Source organism: Alosa pseudoharengus, unplaced genomic scaffold (assembly GCF_046254945.1).
Source record: "Alosa pseudoharengus isolate Yale_2024_CS ecotype anadromous, Long Island Sound unplaced genomic scaffold, YU_APseudo_1.1 YU_APseudo_1.1_scf_1, whole genome shotgun sequence".
Taxonomy (NCBI): domain Eukaryota; kingdom Metazoa; phylum Chordata; class Actinopteri; order Clupeiformes; family Clupeidae; genus Alosa; species Alosa pseudoharengus.
Genome location: NW_027468564.1, coordinates 18,477,774 through 18,500,735, shown reverse-complemented (window position 1 = coordinate 18,500,735; position 22,962 = coordinate 18,477,774). Strand labels below are relative to the sequence as shown.

Below are 22,962 nucleotides of genomic sequence, written 5' to 3'. Positions count from 1 at the left end.
AATGCTCCTGTCTCTAAATAGGCACAGTGCTAGGCCTACTTGCTATGTCACTTGATTTTCTGTTGTAAATGCAGCCTGTAGCCTAGACTACAGTACTTCAGAAAACCCAGACCGGTTGTGGCATCAGTTTAGCTTTTAAAACACAACAGTTTAGCGTGAGATGGAGATTAAAGGACTATCTTATTTTATCTTATCTTATTTTATCTTATCTTATCTTATCTTATCTAATAATAATTATTTTTACTGTAAGGTAATAACCCCTCCCCCCCCCCTTCCCCCAAGGGCCACTTGAACTTGTAATTTCCTGGTAAAATGGAAATTTGTGAATGTCCCACTCAGCTCACTGTTGCTTTTGTTATGGGATCGGAAGCCACAAGCTCCAGCAGTGTGTGTGTGTGTGTGTGTGTGTGTGTGTGTGTGTGTGTGTGTGTGTGTTTACATGTCTGAACTCACTTTAGTCCTGATGGGACTGGTCCACTGCTGAAGGTAAGAGGTTCAGGCATGGACGCATCACTCTTCATGGACACACCGCTGGGCACCGGAGATGGAGGTCTCTGTGTCTGTGGTCTGCAAACACAAAGACACAATGCATCAAATCAACATTAATAGTTGAATGTGTACCCAGTTAATGTTACAAACACCCCCTCTTAAACAAGACAATGCAAATTCATTATAAATGCATTTAAATGATTCACTTAAATACATACAACAGAATATTCATAAGAGTACAGGGGAAATACTGTTGTGTATATAGTGTGTGTGTGTGTGTGTGTATGTGTGTGTGTGTGTGTGTGTGTGTGTTTGTCTGTGTGTGTGTGTGTGTGTGTGTGTGTGTGTGTGTGCGCGCGCCCAGATTGGCTATTCGGGATCTTCGGGAGGATTCCTGGTGGGCCATTATCGTTTTGGGCCGGTCTGAATCTCGTGAACTTTAATGCTTTAATGTAGCCTATTGTTTCTGAAGTCATAGCCCCTCACTCGCAGTTTCCCAAATATTAGCAAAGTAGCACAAGCTGTTCGGAAGTCGCAACCAAGTCTATATTTGCAATCATTTAGGGGAGTAAATGAGCAGCCCCTGCACGAGTGGCACAGCCCTGACGAACTCTTGTGTGGGCAGGGGAGACGTGTAGTAGTTCTAGGACGATGATGAGACTGACTACAGAGATCACATACAGGATTTTACGGACTGGTGCCTGTGGAACCATCTCCAACTCAATGCGGGCAAGACCAAAGAACTGGTGGTTGATTTCCGTAGGAAAGGTCATCCCCCATCAGCACCAGTGAGCATTCAGGGAAATGAGATTGAGAGGGTGACATTTTATAAGTACCTGTGTGTTCACCTGAACAATAAGCCGGACTGGTCTAACAACACGGCTGCACTCTACTAAAAGGGCATGAGCAGGCTGCATCTGCTGAGGCAACTCAGATCTTTTGGGTTTTAAAAACATTTTACCACTCAGTGGTGGCATCAGGGGGAGCGGCATCTCGGCCGCCGACAGGATGAAACTGAACAAACTTATTAAGAGGACTAGTGCTGTTCTGGGATGCAAGCTGGACCCAATAGAGATCGTGGGAGAGAGCAAGATGGTGGCTAAACTGACATCTATGCTGGGTAATGAGCGCCACCCAATGCATGTCACTCTGACAACACTGAGCAGCTGTTTCAGTGACAGGCTGCTACGCCCTGTGTGTATAAAAGAGAGACATCGCCGGCCCTTCCTACCTACTGCTGTTAGACTGTCCAATAAGCACCACCCCAATAGAGCTCAAGGCACTTTAGAGGTATTTTACTGACCACTATTTTTTACAGGGGATCCTACAGTAATAGTTCACTATATATGTATGTGTGTGTGTAAAGCACTTCATATTGTGCTTATAAGCTGGGGCATTTTGTTTTCTTTCATGTCGATTTAAGATTGTTTGTGTGTAGGCTATACGGGTTGAAAATATATAGGCACGCTGTTTAATTTCCCTATTTTGTCAATTGTCCTATATTAACAAACGCATTTCATTTGATAAAGCAATCTGGTCAACACACCAAGGCAGTAACTCTGCTGATACTAACAGTGTTCGTGGCTATGTCCTGTCGACCTTAAATGCTCCTGTCTCTAAATAGGCACAGTGCTAGGCCTACTTGCTATGTCACTTGATTTTCTGTTGTAAATGCAGCCTGTAGCCTAGACTACAGTACTTCAGAAAACCCAGACCGGTTGTGGCATCAGTTTAGCTTTTAAAACACAACAGTTTAGCGTGAGATGGAGATTAAAGGACTATCTTATTTTATCTTATCTTATCTTATCTTATCTTATCTAATAATAATTATTTTTACTGTAAGGTAATAACCCCCCTATTGTTTCCGAAGTTCATTTGCTCTGCCCTCGAGGCACTTCAGCCTGGCCTGTGCAGTTGCAGCCCCGCAATGGCTGTTTCCCAAATATTATCAAAGTAGCACTCACTAAAACTGTTCAGAAGTTGCAACCAAGTCTACATCTGCAATAATTTAGGGGAGTAAATGAGCGGCCCCTCCTCCAGTGGCATGAGTGGTACGGCCCTGACTAACTCTTATGTGGGCAGGGGAGACGTGTAGTAGGCCTAATAATAATTACAGTTTTTTCTGAATGCTTAAACACATTTTTTGTAACTATGGCTTTTTTTGCAAAACTCTACACACAAATGGCAAAACCACTCACTGAGTTCGCAAAACTAAAAGCACAAACACTGCTTTGCACTCAGTTTGCAATTTTGTAACACACACTTTGCACAACTAGCCACAATGGCTATTATTTACACTATTTTGCCAACTCTCTGGCACACTTTCTCATGTGAAAACTGTTTTAGATAATTAGTTCACTTTGCAATCGGCCTAAGCACTATAAATAAGCCACAGGTAATGTACAATGGGTACAATGGAGTGAGCAGGAAGAGTGAGAAGAGAAAGAAATAGCCCTTTTACAGACAAAAAAACAGTCTACATGTGGGGATATTGTCATGTCAGGCCTGGATACGTCATTCCAGAATATATTTTTCCCGGTGCCTTGGACTAGGACATTGCATGTGATGTAGACAGAATTTTGAGAGAGACAACCCGATGTAGACTGATTTGTTTTGTCTCAGTGAAATGCTATTTTGTGTTTTGACTTGGAAAAACACACTTGTGTTTGTTTTGATGTGTGTAAATAAACACTAATACTTGAAGTTTGGATCCCTGTATGTTTACAGAACTATGACAAAAGTATGACCTCAAACTGACATAGTCTACCTTGTGCACAAAGAAAGCAAAAGCCAGTTGTGTTTTATATTCATACCATCAGTGTGTTGTTGGCACATTGTGTGCTTACTATTGTGATGGCTTGTGTTTACTGTTAGATACGAAAACACCATTTTTACGAAGGTGTGAAGAGTTAAGCAAGGTGTGTTAGCTTTTGCAAGAGAACTACAGTGTTTTGCTGATTGGGTGAGAGGTGTTGCCATTTGTGTGTAGAGTTTTGCAAAAAAAGCCATAGTTACAAAAAATGTGCTTAAGCAATCAGAAAAAACTGTAATATTACTGTAAGGTCTAACATTCAGTTTCAGTGAGCAAGATGCACCCCACCCCACCCGAAAGGGCCGCTGGACCTTGTAATTTCCTAGTAAAATTAAGTGTATTAACTCTGGCTCTGTGTGTGTGTGTGTGTGTGTTCATAAGAGTACTGAAGAAATACCGCTGTTTACGGTGTGTGTGTGTGTGTGAGTGTGTATGGTGTGTGTGTGTGTGTGTGTGTGTGTGTGTGTGTGTGTGTGTGTGTGTGTGTGTGTGTATGGTGTGTGTGTGTGTGTGTGTATGGTGTGTGTGTGTGTGTGTGTGTGTGGTGTGTGTGTGTGTGTGTGTGTGTGTGTGTGTGTGTGTGTGTGTGTGTGTGTGTGTGTGTGTGTGTGTGTGTGTGTATGGTGTGTGTGTGTGTTGTGTGTGTGTGTGTGTGTGTGTGTGTGTGTGTGTGTGTCTACACGAGTTGTGTATATCTTTACCTCTCTAGTTTGTCTGCAAGGTCGTTGAGGTTCATCTTCCTCAGGATGGTCAGAGTCATTTTCACTGAGCCTTCCTCCCCATAGGCCTTCTTCATCTCAGAGGCAACATCTGTAGCATCCTTGTCCTCCAGCTTTCCTTTGGGGAAGGCCTCACACCCCTCCACCGTCCTCTCAGACAGGTACGTCCTAAACCGCTTCAGGTCTTCAGCCTTCAACTCATCCAGAGTTCTGAAGAGCAGGTCCAGAGAGTTCACAGCCATGACGCTCACCTGACATACAGACACATACAGATAGTTGGTCTCTGAGGGATCAGATCAATACTGATCTCATATCTCTATATTTATAGATTATTTGTATCAAAGAATATAACAGTTTTAAACGAGGCATATTATGAACAATGCACATATCCATTACATTAATACACAGGATTAGATGTTATAATCCCTTGTACCAAAATCCAAGGTAAAAACACATTCAGAAGCACCTATTCAAATTAACTTATAAAGAAGCACGCTAACCACAAATCTGCCAACAAATGGTCACAAACACAAGACAAATGGCCCATCCAACAGCAGTATATAGTATGCGGCATGTCATTGGGGTTATCAAGTGGGCACCCTCATTCGCCGATGTTTCGTTAAGTTAGGCCCACGACACCTCATGAAGGCTTAACAGTGAAACCAGCATCCTGGAGACACTCCCCTCCATGCTGTCACCATATTACCACATTGAAATATCCAATACCCAAATTACTCTTAACCAGCCTAGGCATGGTCTAGCTTGGTCCGTCCCATTGATGTGGACTGAACCATAACCCTAAAAACCCTAACCAACCACCATCAACCTAGGCACAGTCCGTCACAAACACAAAACAAATGAGCCAGTTAGCTTGCCCACCAGGAAGGGTAACTTCTCCTTACCCACAACCATTCGCTTGCTCGTTCTGCTGCCAAGGACATGTTACTAACCACCTGCCTTATAGATTTCGTCAGAGGTGGGCACAAATACATCAAAAACTATTTTGTTACAAATTACAAATACTGGCTCATGAAATGTAACAAAATAAAATACAAAATACTGATGTGAAAAAAGACAAGAAATACTATTTTTGATTGGCTGACAGGGGCTATTAATTCTGTACATTGGGGCACCTATGAAGTAGATCTGGTAAAAAATGTAATTACCATCTCATATCAATGTAAACAATGATTGAACTCACAAGCATGCTTCGCAACAGTGGAATCAACTGTAACAAAGCAAACTACCCACCATCATTTTCCGCAGGGCTCGAATTATCTTTTTGTCTTTAAGGGGGTCTCCCGTGCATAGCCTAACAAGGCGATGAAATAGCCTAGGCGTACAATATATGCGCACGGTAGGCCTTGGCTTTACCTTGACACACGCACACAACAGACATAGATTTTTCATAGAAATTGATTGCTTTTAATTAATTTCAACATATTATTGAGTGTAATAGTCCATAATTCATTTCAATTTCACAATACAAAGAAATAGACTAAACGATTTAGTCTGTGCCATTCTCAATTTTACAACGTGACTCATTTGAACCAGACTACCGTCTCAGATAGGCTATCCTCAGTGTCAAACACAATAATGCATGTAGTATAACTTATACACAGGGAAAAAGCACTAACTGGCAGAAATTATAAGCCATATATGTTCTAGTATTGTTGAACCGTGGAAAATTAATAGACGAACAATTTTGGAGTTTGCACTGAGATGTTGTCGGGTAGCCATTGAATATTCCGACATCAGAGATTGCTAACAGGTGTTTCAAAATATCTGGGAACTTTCTGGAGCTCTGAATGGCAGAGGATAGCTACAGATCATCAGACAACACAATCATTGTAGGCGGCATTATGGGCCATAATTTATGGCTTTGTCAATCAACATAGAAGAGGTGAAGCGCAAGTTCAAATGCAAATAGGACTTTTCAGCACATATCAAACCATATAGGCTAGCCCAATGAACGCCTATGTAAATAGACAAAACACTCGCATCAAAGCAGGGTGACTTCTTCAGATTTGCGAGTGCTGTCAAAACGATCGTATACGGTTTGCTCATATAGTCTAGTGGTGTGGTGGTGAAGTGTCGTGCTGCGTTCAAGAGCGTAGGGTAGGTCTACGTCCCGTAGTAGCCTATATTTTAATTTAACGTCTTTAATGGTAAGAGATCGCACAGGGATGGATAATGAGCGGTTGTTTAAGATTAAATTGCAATGCCAGACACCTTCAGATATGAGAGACCCCCTCAGATTTTTGACTTTGTTGCTTTCATGGGAGCCAGTCGTCACTCTATGGGAGCTCGGCACCCTCTGGCTCCCACGTAATTCGAGCACTGATTTTCCGTAACCAATGAAAGTAGTACAACAAATTGAACAGGTTGGCCTCTTTTTAAACTGAACTACATTTCCCTTGTTGTGCTATAAATGCATGCCTACTGGCAACATGGGGGATGAACAGAATAGCAACCTATAAGGTGTCCCAATATACGGAATGAATTCACTTGGGAGAGAATTCCACTCTCGGGAGGTCTTTGTCTCCTCCATTATTTCTGCATATCAGGACACCTCAGCGGATGTTACTCCTTACATAAACTCTCATGTCAAATCCAAGTTTTAATACTGTCCTGCAGTAAGAATGAACATCAGCTATTAGGTACTCAAGGTCATGGGGTCAAAGGCCGTGGTCCTAATTCTCCCTCAGTATATTATCTGTATCGTTTTAAATTTTTAGTCTTGTAGCACTTAACACACCTGACAAATCAAGCTCCTAGTTACTTTTTAATTTCTTTCAACTTCCTGACATGTTCTAAGGGGTTTTAAGTTGTCTACAGCAGTGTTTCCCAAAGTCTGGGTCGCGACCCACGGGTGGATCGAAGAGATTTTATTTGGGTCGCCAGCACAATTTATGTTGTGTTATAGGCCTAACTGATATCATTTGTCATTTGATACCAGGAAAGCTAACAGTTTTCTATTAGGATGTAGATTGTTAACTACCACAGTCACGGTTTTGTCATAAAAGCTCAAGAAACTGGCGCATGAAACTGGGGGACGAACACATCGCAAAGGGGGTGCCAGAGCATGGATATCTACCTCTCAAAATGAAACCGTTCTGTGGGGCGCCTGCCATGTACCTCGCAGTTGCAAACTGCAAGGGACATGAATCCGCCTATTTGCACGAACTTTAATAGATACCAGCTCCTCAACTTTACAGATTCAAATCTAGTGACCGCGCTGTCAACTAAAGCAGACATCCATAGACCGGACATAAGGCCATTCAATTTGCATACAGTTTCGATTGCAGATGCAATCTTTAAAGTTAATAGCAACCTCCTCACATTCTTATTTCTGATTTAAAATGCACAACAGTGCATTATAGTCTACAATTTAAATGGGCATTTTAAACACTATTCCTCTCGTTTTCTACGTCGCTAACTCCAAAGTAAAGGTGCATTATTCCGGCTATTGCGGAAACGCCTCTTGTTCTGATATAACGACTATACAATATAATATAATACAACAATACAATATAACGACTTGAGTTATTTGCTGTTTACATTGGAATTGACGTCCACAGTGTTATGGACCCATTTGTCTGCAACGCAACGTAGCCACAACATTTTTTTTTAGAAATACAGTAACAGCTTACTATGCTGACGAATGACGACTGCACAACATGCGAAAATTTCCCCTACTCTCGGATGCGCATTAAAACGTATCTTTTCAGTAGTCATTTCCAACTTTTCACGCTGATGGTGCTCAAAATGCAACACAACCGTGTTCAAAGCAGGTATCCTATAGCAATGTATGGTTGGGGGAGGCATAGAAAAGTTGGAGATTTGAAGTGAAATGGGTCGTGATGGTCTGTAATTTTTAAAAAGTGGGTCGCCAGAAAAAAAGTTTGGGAAACACTGGTCTACAGGGTGACAAAAAACAAACAAATTGAGTTTACACCCGTGTTGTCCTTACAGAAGGGTGATAAAATTGACTTTTTGACCCTCAATTGACTTTTCTTTTCATTTTTTTCAACTTTACAAATGTTCAGAGGGGATCGTAATAGAAGAAAGTTGGATCTAACACTTTTAAGTTGGTCACAATGTGGCATACCACAGCAAGAAAAATGGAAAATGGGTAAACATTTCATGCTTTTCTTCCAAAAATATAATGAAATGTTTAGGTCAACTTTACAGTTGAATATAGGGAATTGCCCAAGGGATATCTCCAGGCACCCAGCCTATTCTTAAAACCAGATTCACCAAGATTCTGGCCTTTGGCTTTATGATAAGCATTTCCTATTGTCATGGTTATAGCGGGTAGTATATTTAATTGAGTGATGACATTTTGGCTTATTTGAGAAGTATTTAAGTAGTTGAAATACTCAGATACAATCCCTCAAAGTACTTTGTTACAAACTACATTTAAGTTTTTCCAAACCTGCAAAATACAAATTACAAAATACACTAAAGTAATTAAATATGTTTTTTAAATACATATAATTAAAATACTGCCCATGTCTGGACTTCGTCCACAAATGCCTAATTCAGACAGCAAGCCAATAGCAGACCTAGCCACAAACACTCGTGTGCCGATTTCAATAGGCCTTAATCGTGCACTCCAACCTCGCTTGGCTGCCTCCTCTGCATTTTCAGTGTATTTCGCTCTATTCAGCTCATTGGCCTCTTCCGCTCTGTCTTCCCAAGGAACTGTAAGTTCAATGAAGTAAACTATCTTCTCTGAATCCAACCACAGAAGTAAGTCATGTCGTAGTTTAGTACTCACTATATGTGGAGGTACCGCCATCATATGTGTCCCTAGCTTGTCTGCAAGGCCCCCAAACATTAACAAGTCAGATTTTCAATTACAAATATCAGTTGGGAATTATAAAGAACTGCCTATAAAGCTAGTAGAAAATGTGTTATGTCATACAGACAACATAATTTAGTTGTATAAATAAAATTGTCTGTAGTTGTCTGTAGTGTCTCAGCTAGCTGGTAAATCAAATATGGCTGACACTGAATAAAAGGCTGGTGGCTCATGTCCAGGAGCTGTAAAGGAACTTACTGGAAATCAGCACTAGAGAACCACTAAGCCTGAAGTGTAACATGCTCTCTACGTCTACTGAATCACAGCTGAAAATGTATTCATTCAAGCTCTACATAAAACATTGGACTTTAACATTAAGTTGATGTTATATAGTCAAGTCACCAGAAGCCTACTTCACTTAAGTGAACATATTAGTCTATTGACATACTCCAATATTTAGATAGACCTGTATGGTTTGTGAACTAAATACATGAGTAGGAATCACCAGACCCTGTTGTTGATGGCTTTCAAATGGAGCACAGTGTTCCAGTGCAGCTTAGTAACTGATTTACAGTTGGATCTTGTTGTCTACAAGCACCTTATCTCCTCCCTGACTCTTATCATGAGCACAGATCTCACTGGCAGAATATGCTGATATGAGAGACTACATGAGGCACCATGCTCTCTCTGCAACAGAGTTAGAAATGTAGTTTAGTGTTTATGTGATTTTCGCCGTAATTAAGCAGATTTATTGAGATTGGTGTGTTCTCCTTTGGAGAAACAGTGTAGGGGAGATCGGGGCTGGTTGGAACACTTTTCACTCTCGGCTATATTTCTCCGTCTTACAATGCGTTGAAATTGTCAAATTGTGATTAACTGAAAGCTTGGGATCTCAGCTACAAAATGTATACATTCAATGTCAACAAATTATCCCTTGTTTTGAATTATATATGATTAAAGTGGCGTTGTGCACGTGTGCCAACCTGCCCCATGCACGGGGTTGGTTGGCACATGTAGTCGGGGTTGGTTGGAACACCTATGTTATAGTCCTTTGCAGTACCCCTTTTGCTTTTGTTTGAAGTGCTCATCTATATCACTGCCTGTAGGGCTTTGCTGATGTCTTTCCTGTGTGTTTTTCTTCAGTAGGGCCCACCATCAAGACCAATTTGGTCCCTACCGATTTTTTTTTTTTACTTCAAATGTTTAAAAATGTCTGAAATGCTTCCAAATGTAAAACTATGTTCAGTAATTACAATAACAATGCTAAAATAAAGATGTATGATGTTTTTATGTGTAAAATACAAAGTTTATAGATTTGTCACAAAATAGCCATAGGGAATGTATGTGCCAACCAACCCCAAAATCAGTGTGCCAACCTGCCCCGCCCACATTAGGTCAAACTTTTTTGCACAAATGCTTTTAGCCTGCTAATATCAGTCACCTCAGATTTTCAAACTTCATTTTAAGATATAGATGAGTCTCCTAGCAATCAATTATAATGAATATTTTTTTTATATCCCTAACTATTACCCTTCTAGGATGTATTTAGTGGGAGGTGCATATTCTAAGTTTTGACACTACAAAATTAAAATGTTGTTCTCACCTAAAGGGTTAATGACCTGGAGACCAGTTACATACGTGAGTTTACTACATACCCAATCTCTCGGTGCAGCTATCACAAGAGTTACACAAGTCAGACTACGTGCCTACGTTACATCTACGTCCCCTGAGCCTGCGCAGAAAGCCTCGTCGACCAACAGGAAACGGTTGAAATTTGTTTCACCCGCCTCGACTGACGTCTATGTGATGACTCTGTCCATATCTTTTACTGTCTATGGTTTTATGTACACCAGTGCCTGAAGGCATGTTTTGTTTTAACTTTCCTAAAGACTAGATGTGACAGTGGTGCGTAAACATTAGAAAAAAAAAGGAAAAAAAAAATGTTTAAGCACCGCTATCACATCTAGTTCCATTGATTACATTTGAAGCTAATTGATGCAGCAGACGCTCTGCAAACGGAACACTACAGTTACGTGCCCGGTGAAGCTTCCCTCTTAGGAACATGTTGTACGGGGTCACATGACATTGGATAGGCAGAAAATCAGCACAAGGACAATATTCAACCCTTGAGTCAAAACAGCTGCAAAACATTATTTTCTGTCCCTGGCTACCATTCATAAAGTTGTCTAAGTCTAAGGGCTGAGCTACACCAGACACATCACTGATTTTGTGTACATACCTCTACCTTTACAATATTCTTTATATGCTTTTGTTTAGAGCATGTTTCTATGCATAAATTAAGATTAACAAACCTTTTATTTTCATTTTCACCCTTAAACCATATCCAATTCCATTTTACAACAAAATAATTAAAGGCACCCACCTTGAGATTGTTTTAACCACCGAAGATATATTCTACCTGTTCTGGCTGATACCTGTTTCAGAGTGAACTTTGTGTTCCTGCAAGAAGCTGTTAGCCCATGCTTCAGTGTTGAGGTTGTTTCCTTAAAGACAGAAGTGTGTTCATAAACACGTCGGTTCCAGGCAAGGCTAATCAGGTAAGTTTTTTTGTTATGTGCAGGTTCAGTGAACCACATTTCCTGGAATGCACTAGGCATGAGAAATGTACACGTGAGGAGATGAAGGCCTATTGAGACGTGACTCCACTGAAGTTTGCAGCAAAGTCCACCCATAGCAGTGCCAGTGTATTATTTTTATGCACTACACAACATAACAGTAAGTTCATTTATAGAGCACAAATCTAACACACCCGTCTGGGGCCCGTGTGGGCTGGTTTTGGGCTTACAAATGGGCCCCATCTGGGCTACCAGCTAATTTTGTCCTCGGGTTCCATGGTGGCCCTACTTGGGTTAGCCCAGATGGGCTGCTGATGGCCTTCATGTAGGGCCCACACGGGTAACCTAATGCTTATCTCACACTACAGGATAATCCGCCTGATTTTGGGCACAATTTATACATAATTGGGTAGAGTTTTGCGTGTGGCTGTCTAATAAACCCCCAAAACTGCTTAGTGTTCCCCTATTGCTGGATTCAATCAGAACGCTTGTTTATTACACCTACTCCTGGCAATGTGAATGTCTCTATAATATAGTTAGCAAGACCATAATCGGGTAGCAAAGAAAAAGAGCTGGACAGGACAGCTGGATTAGCTGTGACAGGTGAGGTAAAGTTAAGTGCTAATGTTTACCAAATATAAATTTCCTTTGTGATAAGGAAAGCTTATTACCTATCACGACACATACTACCTCCATTGTTGAACGTTTATAACCAGCGTCTCCAGATGACTAGGCCTACTTTTTTTAAACGGCAAGAAGCAGGACGTATGTAACAAAAAACGTTTTAGCGTAGAAACCGTGTAACGATGCTTAGTACGCATTTAAAAGGCAGCAGATTTACAGTTTCGAACAGAGCTATAGTCACATTTAACTTCTGAAACCTCTGGGATGGTTATCTTTATTAAAATCCCGTGTGTGTGTGATCCTCCATTGTTTTCAAATCTTGTAGTGTGTGCGTGTTTCCGATCAAAGAGAAGATCATCGGTTGAGATTATCTTTATGTGTGTGATGCCACCCAATTTTAAAATCGTAAAAGATCTTGTAGTTTGAGACAGGTAAGTTTTGCCGAACCATCTGGGGCCCGTAAAGGCTGTTTGTGGGCTGAGAAGTGGGCCCCAACTGGGTAGCCCAGATGGAGCAGCTAATTTTGTCCTCAGTTTCCATGGTGGCCCTACATAGTCTAGGTCAATTTTTAAAAGAAATTAACCCTGAAGGCAAATCATGTTAATTTTTGGCATACAACATTTTTAGGGGTTTTGAAGGGTGCTGAATTCAAATCTTCTGTATGCCAGGCTCAAAAATGTCCCATAATGCCTCAAAATGGAGAAATCCAATATGGCCGCCGCCACCAGGTCAAAATCTAATTAAGCACTTATCTTTTGGACTGTGCAAGGTAAAAAACCTGAATGTAATGTGCTTAGGTTTTCACATATAGGGAATTCAATGCCATGCTCAGATTTAAGATCAAGACTAAAGAAAATGCTTGAAATTAATGTACATGGTTAAAATTGTTGTCTCGGATAATGAATAATTCATGAAAAAAGAGGACCATAAAACAGGTTGATGGCTTGCTGAAGTATTTACTTGAAACATGTTTAGAAACAAAGTTGATTACCATATTTTAACTATCTATTTATATTATTTATCTGTATTTTAACTATTTATTTAGTATTTGAATAAAATGTTTGAAACTCTTAAGCTAAATGCCGAACTGTTACTACTAGATTTTCCTACTAATGAAATATTGTACCTGAGGCTATTGTTTTGATGTCCAGTGTGCTGTGATGACATGTTTGCCCATCCCACCCCTACCCTTACTCCTACACACACAAATACCCATATGTAACCCTGAATGAGGCCACGCCCTCTACCTATACACTGAGGAGGCGCTTGTGAATTATATCGCTCCCGTCACATGATGCTCAGCAGTAACAGGCAAACTATAACATAATATCATAACAATTTGTTTAGGACCATGTAATACGTCTGTAATAGCATGTGAAGATTGTTATGTGAGGATTATGTATAGGCTAACTAAATAATTAATATATAAGAAACTAAAAACACGTTAGCTAGTTAGCATTTGTGAATAGGAAGAAGCTAACTAGAGCCTCCACTCTCCAGGATGTGGGCCCCCTCTTGACAAGATGTCGCCCACAGCATTCAAGGCCCCCGGCACATGAACTACTTTGAAAGAGCTGCACTGCAAAAAATGAATTCTAACCAAGTGTTATTGATCTTATATTAAGATTAAAAAATCAATTTGTATTGTTTTTAGTATGAAAAGACTTACCAGGAGGCAAAACAAATTTGCTCAACGCATTGGCAGACAAACTTGCTTGTTTTTAGGACAAATTTGCTTAACGCACTGGCAGACAAATTTGCTTGTTTTCAAGATGAGATGTCTTAAAATAAGTCAATTGCATATATGTGCAATAAAACACATATATGCAAAATGCGGCCTTTTTTCTTTCATGGTTAGAGTCTGCCACGGAGTCTAATCAGATCCATCGCAGTGTGCAAGTGGACATCATTCCAGATCCGTTTCGGATTCGCTGCAGAGTAAGTTTGCTATCTGGGTAAAGTCTAGAGACATACGCATGGAGCTCTTACTCTTCAAAGAGACACAGCTAATCATCACACAGGGATGGATTACTGCACGGGCCTACCGGGCCCAGGCCCAGGGGCCCAAGTGGTCAGGGGGCCCTGAAGCCCAAGCCTTTGCATGGAATCATTGCCTCAATATCAACACATCAAGATGTAGGCTATGAATCTGATTGAATTTAGTATTGGCCATCCCCAAAATGCACCAGAATACAGGAAATCACATCATACAAATTAAAAATGTTCTGGAGAAGGACCCCCAAACCCCCCCTCCCACATATACGACAATAAGTGGGTGTTGGGCCCTTAATACATCTGGGCCCAGGGGCCCGAAAGTTCATAATCCGCCCATGGCATCACACGTTGCTAGGTAAATCATCAGCTGCAAGGTTCTTAACAATTCTCTTTCCGCAAAGTTCTTCCGTCATATAGACTACATCTCATTTGTCACGTACAGTAGGCTTCATCTTTCACGTCCACGGGAAAACCCCAGACATTTGCACGAGCACATAGTCACATGGCTACATCTTTCAGGTCCACAGGAAAACCACAGACATTTACACAAGCACATAGTTTTTCTCTGAGTCGAAGAAGAAAGACAGGATTTTGCAGACGTCTTCACAAACTCTTGCCTACCATATACCCAAAAACATCATCATCTATACCATCAATGTGAATTATGCAATATAGTTGAAATTCTGCAGAATTCGGCACCAGGAGTCCACAAATCTCTAGAGGATGACATACATAACGGCACCCAAAAGGATCATTTGCCATGTAGGCTACATCTCATTTGTCACAGACTACATATTTCTGGTCCACAGGAAAACCACAAAACATGTGCACAAGCACATAGTCACGTAGGCTACATCTTTCAGGTCCACATGAAAACCACATACATTTGCACAAGCACATTTTTAAAAGAAAGAACATTTGCAGATGCTCTCACAGACTCTACCATATGCCAATAAAATTGACTACTCCATCAATATGATAATACAATATACAATATTGGCCTAATTTAGGGCACAATCCAATCCAGTCAATGTAGCCATGTCTAAAACAGCCAAGGCTATGTAAAAATGGGGAACGTCTGGACTTAAAAACAAAGTAGCCTAATCAACCCTTCATCCTCTTTCTCAAACGTTTCCCTGTCGAGATTTCCCAGACTCTATTCACGTCGTGAATGAGTCGGACGGGGCCAGGCTACTGCAACCCGTGATATTACCTTGAAATCTCACACATAAGTGTCAGAATCGAGTGGCAGAATCCAGGGGCGCAACTACCCATTTTTGAGGGGTATGCAACAACAATATTGGCGCCCCCCCCCCCCAAAAAAAAACAAAAAAAACACAAACAACTAAAGCAAAACAAAAGGCCAATTAATTTGCACTATTACTGTGCATTAGTGTCTATTGAATATGTTTTTAAAGAAATGCTGCCAATTTGATGTTTAACTTGATGTTACACTTGATAAGTATTGATAAATGGTGCATTGCCACTTTAAGAGAGTCTAAACGGTTCTCATAACGTCCTTTTGCCAGCTATTGCTCACAATGGATAAGGCTGATAGGCACTCTAGCCCATACCTGCCAACACTCCCGTTTTTCCCGGGTTTCTCCCGTTTTTAGCCCTATCTCCCGGACCCCTCCCAGTTTGTTATTTCTCCCAGGAAACTCCCGTAATTTGCATGGCCCAAACTCCTTTATGAATCGGACCAATATGTTTGTCTAATGTTGACCAGTTGCCAGATATTGTATCAAATGCATTGTATTCACACAACCCACACACACCATATACAATTTTAACCCGTTTGTCACCTTAACCTGGCAACCTATAACCCAGTTGCGCAGCCGCGTTTAAACGAGCCTATAGACATGGCAGGTGAAGGCGGTCGCGGTGTCCCCGCAAAGAAACCGAAGTACACTTGTAAATTTCAGCAATGTTGGACACAACAATTTACGTGTATCTTACCCAGTCATATCGACAACCTCCACGCTTTTTGTAAGGTGTGTCGTGTTGATTTTAATGTAGGCCACGGAGGGAAAAATGACATTAGTCAGCACATTAAAACACAGCGACACCATCGCGCAGAAGAGGCCAGTAAGGGCACACAGGCGATCTCATCCTTCATCACGAAAGGACAGACAGAGGCAGAAAACGTGATGCAAGCCGAACTGAAGATGGCAATGTTGATAGCGCAGAAAAAAATCTAAAGAAATATCAATAAATTAAGTTATGTCTTCATTTATGGGTATTGCAATATTGACAAGGAGCAACCCCCCCCCCCCCCCCGTCGTGCCGAAGGGTCCCCGCACAAATCTCCCGGATTTTGAAAACCAAATGTTGGCAGGTATGCTCTAGCCTTGTTTGTTTCAGGGTTCCCACGGGTCCTTGAAATCCTTGAAAGTTTGTGAATCTGAAAAAATAAATTCAAGGCCCTTGAAAGTTCTTGAAAACAGCCAAAAAAACACCTTGTCCTTGAAAGTCCTTGAATTTTTTTGTGGGGTTGAAATTTCACACGGATGACGACTCGTGTCCTTATTTTACTACCACACGATCTTTTAAAATTATGTTGATTCCGCAGACTTTTAATTTGCAAAAGTACGTTCGCTCTTCTTTGTTCGTTGGTAGGCTACGGTTTAGGCCAGGGGTCGGCAACCTTTTTTGCCTGGAGAGCCACTTTTACCAAATGTATTATTTTTTTAATCTCAGAAGAGCCACATAAAGACGGTTACAAGGAAAAGTTTGGATATTTAACATACAGTTACTTTCATTCAACAGAGGATTTTTAAATACATTTTCTACTAGTTTTAATGTGCAAGTAACTTGAAATGTAAAGTGGAATGACAGAAGTATAGGCATTAGGCTTCCAATGTAGGCTAAACACCACCCCCTATTTTTCCAGTGTCCTTTGGTATGCAAAGTAACATCATAGCTAACAGCACAACAGTCAATTTTCGTTGACATGTCATTGGCGAAATTGAACATTAGGCCTACCAGAGATTAGATTTGGTGATGGCCTTGGAGTCTGGCTGGCTCATATTCAGTGAGGTGAAGTTTCATGCAAGAATTGAGGCTGTCACCATTTAAGGGCAACTCCACGCAAAACTGTCATAACCATAACGGCAAATAAATACCATGGCATTGTGTTGGCGTTATGGATGTGACCGTTTTGCACGGAATTGCCCTTAAACGTGAGCGCAGGTTTGTCTTTATATTTTTCATATGTGATAAAGATTTCTCACATGCAAGTGGAACCGAACATGGTTAACACAGCAATACTAACTCGTTGCAGTGTGCGATATATATCGGGCAGTTCATTTCGCGTTTTCAGAATCAGTCTTCAGATAGAAACTTTCCCATTTCAGTCTTGTGTTCGTGCTTGCAAGCTGTGGCCGCTGATGTTTCCTTTTTGTAATTTTCCTTATCTAGCCTACAGTAAACGCACACTTTAACAATAACAATTAAAGTGTTCTCGTTGACTAAAATGGAGGGAAATCGGTGATTTTGTTTGATATTGACATGGCAACGAACCGCGATTGTAATTTTGTGTAATATTGTGCAGGCTATGGTTACGCAGTCAAGTGAGGTGGAAAGTTATATAGGCCTAGGCTAAATTACTCAGATAGACCTACAATATTACATTTTGAATGTAAGTTTAGTGAATGAACTAAAATGAAATACATTTTAATTAAATAAATAATTTTCAAATAATTATTTTCAAGAGCTGAGCCGCATCAGAGTGATCAAAGAGCCGCATGCGGCTCCAGAGCCGCGGGTTGCCGACCCCTGGTTTAGGCCTACGTGCGTCCAATAGGCTACATTCACGTTGAGTCAGAGGAGAGTTGCAAGTCGTCGCGTAATGTCATGCCCGGAAAATGTAAATTCCAAGATGTTTGGCTTGCCAAGTGTAGCCAGTTCACCTTGTTTCTCTGTCTTTTCCCCATGTCTGTCTGTTTTCCCTACATGTCCCACACTGGTCTGCTCCCGCTAACTAGAGGGGCGTGGTGATTAGTTACACACCGGAGTTTGTTCGCACTGATTACTAGGGCTGGGTTCAAAAAATCGATTCAAGATTCAATATCGATTCTCGTTCGAAAAATACGATATCGATTCAAAATTTGCGAATCGATCTTTTCCTGTCTGCTAGGCACTTATGTCTAGGCACTACTTTGCGCGACCGCGCAAGGAGACCTATAAAAACGTGAGACCGGCGAAACCGAAACCTAAGGCAGAGCGAACCAAGCATGGCTGAAGCTGCCCCATTAAAATCACCTTCTGACCTAAAGGCCGACGTTTGGAAACACTTCGGTTTTAAAAGTTACGAAGATAGAGAGGAACTGGATAAAAGAAATGCAATCTGCAAACTGTGCCAAATTCAGGTAAAATATAGTGGCAATACCACAAATCTCCGAAACCACTTATCCAGGCACCACAGAGTTTTAGCTAGAACGTCAGGGGCTAATCAGACTGCTCTGGAAAAGGCATTTGTGGTTAAATTTCCTTCTCATTCTCAACGTGCCCTGAGCCTTACTGAGGCAGTTGGCATCTTTGTTAGCAAAGACATACGCCCGTACAGCGTGGTGGAAAACAGTGGCTTCCGACTTTTCGTTAAGAGACTGGAACCACGATATGTTCTGCCTACTCGCAAACACTTAAGCGAAACTGTTATCCCAAAAATGTACGATGAAGCAAAAGACAACCTCGCAAATTCCCTAAGGTCTGCTGAAAGAGTGGCTTTGAAGTGTGATTGTTGGACGTCGAGAAACACCGTGTCATATCTCACCATCACGTCTCACTATATTGACGATGAATGGAGGCTAGTGTCTAACGTGCTTCAGACGAGAGCTGTTGAAATGAGCCACACCGCTAGCAATCTTGCTGATCTGCTAACCGAAGCGATACAAGAGTGGGAAATATCTGACAAAGACCCTGCAATTGTCACAGATAATGCCGCGAACATCGTCAGGGCTGTACAGCTGATGGGCCATTTCCACATGGGGTGTTTTGCGCACCTTATCAACTTGGCTTCACAAGCAGGTCTAAAAACTACAGCTGTCGCGCGTTTACTGGGGCGAGTAAGGCGAATTGTCTCATTTTTTCACCGAAGCACCACAGCAAACAAAGTGCTAGAACAGAAACAAAAACTTCTTCAGTTGCCACAACATAAACTCGTGATGGATGTCATTACTCGATGGAACAGCTCCCTAGAGATGCTGGAACGGTTCTTAGAACAGCAACCAGCCATCTCTGCAGCGCTGCTATCACCTGACGTGCGCAGAAAGGAAAGTGACATCTGCACCTTGACAGACACGGACATAACCACAGCAGAGGACGTGGTGAAAAGTCTAGGGCCAATGAAGACAGCCACGCTAGCTATGTCTGAAGAGGCTTCTCCAACTATGTCCATGGTTGCACCACTGCAGTCCCAGCTTCTGAGTCAGATGAGATGTACTGCTGAAGACTCTTCTGTGATTAAGGAGCTCAAAACAGCGATTAACAACAACTTGAATCCAAGGTATGTTCATTTAACATGCATATCTAGTAGCACTGAGTTGCAATGTCTTAAAACAAATACATGGAGTTTTACTTAAAACACACTTCTCTCTGGCATGTCAATGATTGATTAATTGACAGTTTCTTACCCAGAGCAACCATTTAACCTCTGTAATTTTAGACTGTACAATTATATAACCGTGTGTGAGTTTGCATGACTGTCTGTTCCATCTGTATGCTTTAACTTTAGGCCTAGTACCTTGGTTTAGGTACACAATGCATTCATACAATATATGTAAAAGTGATATTTATTCCTCTCTTTAGATATGAAGCCCTGAAGGATGACCTGTGGCTGGCATCATCATTAGATCCACGCTTCAAGACTCTACCATTCCTGTCTGATGAGGCATGTGCTGCTGTATTCTTCAAATTGACCTCTGAAGCTGCTCATCTGAACCAATTAACTGATGTAAGTTTGCAGAAATATGTACATTTGAATATTTAGGCTTGCTATCTTTATTGTGTTGGAAAAGCAAATCAATTGAATTCAGGTGAATTTGGGTTTTATTTTCTAATATTTTTCTACATCAACAGACAGCTGAGGAAACTACACCTGCACAGCAAGAAGACACCTCCCATGGTTCAGCTGATGTGGCTGTGCCTGTTCCAACTCAACCAAAGAGGCCAAAAGACTCATCTGCTCTGATGGCTTTACTGGGGTCAGCATACACACCAGAAACTTCACCATTAAGGAAAACTCCTACTGAAAAAGCTCAGGATGAGGTCACCAGATACAGGAAAGTAACATCTATTCCTCTTTCTCAAAATCCACTGACATGGTGGAGCATGCTTGCAGGGGAGTTTCCTCTTCTGGCAGACCTAGCAAAGCGGCACCTTTGCATACCTGGGACCAGTGTCCCATCTGAGCGAGTGTTTTCAACCGCTGGTGATATTGTTACTGCTCAAAGGAGCTGCCTCACTTCACAACATGTAGACCAGCTCCTTTTCCTCCAGAAAAATGTAGTAATTCCTGAAGAATAGGATGGTCCTATCAGTCAAGCAGAATTTCCTGCACTTTGCTGTGGTTGCTGAGCTACTGTTGTAGTTTTTTTTTTTCCTTTGACCTGGGGTCCGTTGCACAAAAGCAGAATTAAGACATCCGGGATAAGTTACTGAGCTGCGCTCAATGAATCCAAAACACGAGCGTACAGGCTTAATTGGTTGCACAAAGACCAAGCCAGGATGAGCAGACACGGATTCATCAAGCCAGGTGAAACCTATCCTGGATAAGTGCGCGTTCACGGCTCCCTCAAATAGACCCCGCCACCGATCACAGATTCACTGATTCACCATGGCAACAAGAGCGGCTTCATTGCTTCTTCTACGGTGTGAAGTAGGTAGCGATAGCCTTTTCACAACAGCAACAAACAGCAACACCTCTGTTTAGGAGGATATTGCAACTAGTTCCGCGACCACAACGTGCGAAATGGTTAGGCACTCCCGTGACGTCACATTGTCGCATGACAGGTCGGGAATGGCGAGTATGTAAAAGTTAATTAATGATCACAAACATTTAAATAATGACCGTGGGTCTAGGTATATGTGATGACAATGTGTAGTGGGCAGTGGAATAACTATTGGTTTCCGTTTGTGGTGACTGCTGACTGAGATAAGGGATGAGATTAAATAGATCCTGGAACTTAGCCTGGTCTGGAGCAGGCTAGCTCCACAGAATAAATTGCCATGGTAACTTATACCATAACATATCCTGCTGCCCCCTATTCCGCTTTTGTGCAACTGGATCACGGATAAATTGAGCCAGGATAACCAAGATATCCCGGCTTAATCCCTTATCCTAGTTTTGTGCAATAGGCCCCAGATGTGGTCATTGTTGTTTAACCCTGCCATGGGTATTGTTATTCAACCAATTAATTTCAATGTTACCGTTGCTCAACCATTTTTGTGGTTATCATTTCATTGCCAAAACAGGGCTACTAACTTTGTTATGTTCATGATTGAACTTAAGAATTTAAATAAAACCTGGAATTCTTTAATTCTTTAACTTCTTTGCTCCTAACTTCTTTGACTCTCCCTCTCTCTCTGTCCCTCTTACACAGATACACACACACACACACACACACACGAGACAGTTCCTGTCAACAGTTACAGTTGTAACTGTACAGTGTATGTGCAGAAGTAATTTTAATTTAAATTGACAACCCAGCAATTTAATTTATGGAGATTGTACTTATTGGAAAAGTTTGTATTGTAGTACAGGCCATTGACATAGGGATATGCTCCACTCAAGTCATTTTATAACCAAGAAAAACTATTGTTGACAAAGAAATCCCTAAATAAATCGAAATCGAATCGAATCGGATCGAATCGAGAATCGAATTGGATCGTGACCTTGTGGATCGGAATCGAATCGATTCAGAAAATCTGGATCGATACCCAGCCCTACTGATTACTGGCCGGACAGTATAAAACCACCCAGGTATGAAGAAGCGTTGTAAGCCTGTTTAACCCCCTAGCATGTCGGATTCAGTCATCAGGTATGTTGCAATACTCCCGTTTGCTGCCGGACTAATAACATGGTTTAATCAATGTTTGTCTTCACCTGTAGCTTCGCAGTCACTGGCTAGTCTACTCCTGCTGCCCATGTTTTAGACACATCCCTTATTCATTCTACAGGTATGCACCTATGTTTGTCTTAAATCTCTCGTAGTTTATTTTCTGTTTTGAGTCGTAACATTTTCTCTTGTATGCCTGTAGCTGAACGTGGGTGAGTGCTCTCCATACGGCGCTTTGTGCACTAATCGTAGTTACGAACATAGGTATTTACGATGCTTGCTTTAATGGGTAACTTTCTAGGCTGCAGTAGAAGGCTTTATGTTCAATGTCTTTTCTGTCCTGTCCAGGTAGCGTGGCCTTTTCCATCTACGTGGGGTGCATAGCGTGGGTCGTGCTGCTGTCTTGTCTGTAGTTAGTTTATTTTGGTGTAGCCTAATTGTGTGTCGTTTTCAAGTAAGGTCCGTGTCTGTTTTGTTTCTTTTTGTGGGCATTAACTTAATGTCTACGTCTGCCTGTATTCTTTGGGTTTATTTGGCGTTTATATGTCAGCCTGCATGTTGCTTGCCGCATTAGTAGAGGAACGGGGCATAAGTGGCATATGCTTCAACCTGGTAACTGCTTAGTGTCGGTCTGGTGCTGGTTGTCATTTGCGTGTGTTTGTATTTCTTGTGTCCTGGTGTGCCTGCATTATCTACCATAACGTCTGTATAGGCTTACTGTATTTTTGCTCCCTTGTGGTGCTGTTTTATTTGTTTGTTTAGCAGATGTGGGGCCCTCTTTGAGGGAGGCTAGTCACCTGGTGGTGGGACCCTGTAGCTGCACATTTGTGGTGTCATTGTTGCTTGCGGTGGGCTGCTGTGTCACTGGTAAGTCACTTTCTTG

The 22,962-nt window shown here is 41.5% G+C and overlaps 1 protein-coding gene across 1 annotated transcript in view; it reads right to left on the bottom strand.

Moving 5' to 3' along the window:
• The window catches only part of LOC143122392 (NACHT, LRR and PYD domains-containing protein 12-like), a 76,644-nt gene that overhangs the window by 35,489 nt on the left and 18,193 nt on the right, over positions 1–22,962 (bottom strand). The window contains exons 2-3 of the mRNA XM_076283202.1: positions 4,003–4,271; positions 454–567 (exon numbers count right to left, since the gene is read on the bottom strand). Coding sequence (XP_076139317.1) covers positions 454–567; positions 4,003–4,262 — 374 coding nt within the window. The 5' untranslated portion in view covers positions 4,263–4,271. The remainder of the gene's footprint in view (positions 1–453; positions 568–4,002; positions 4,272–22,962) is intronic.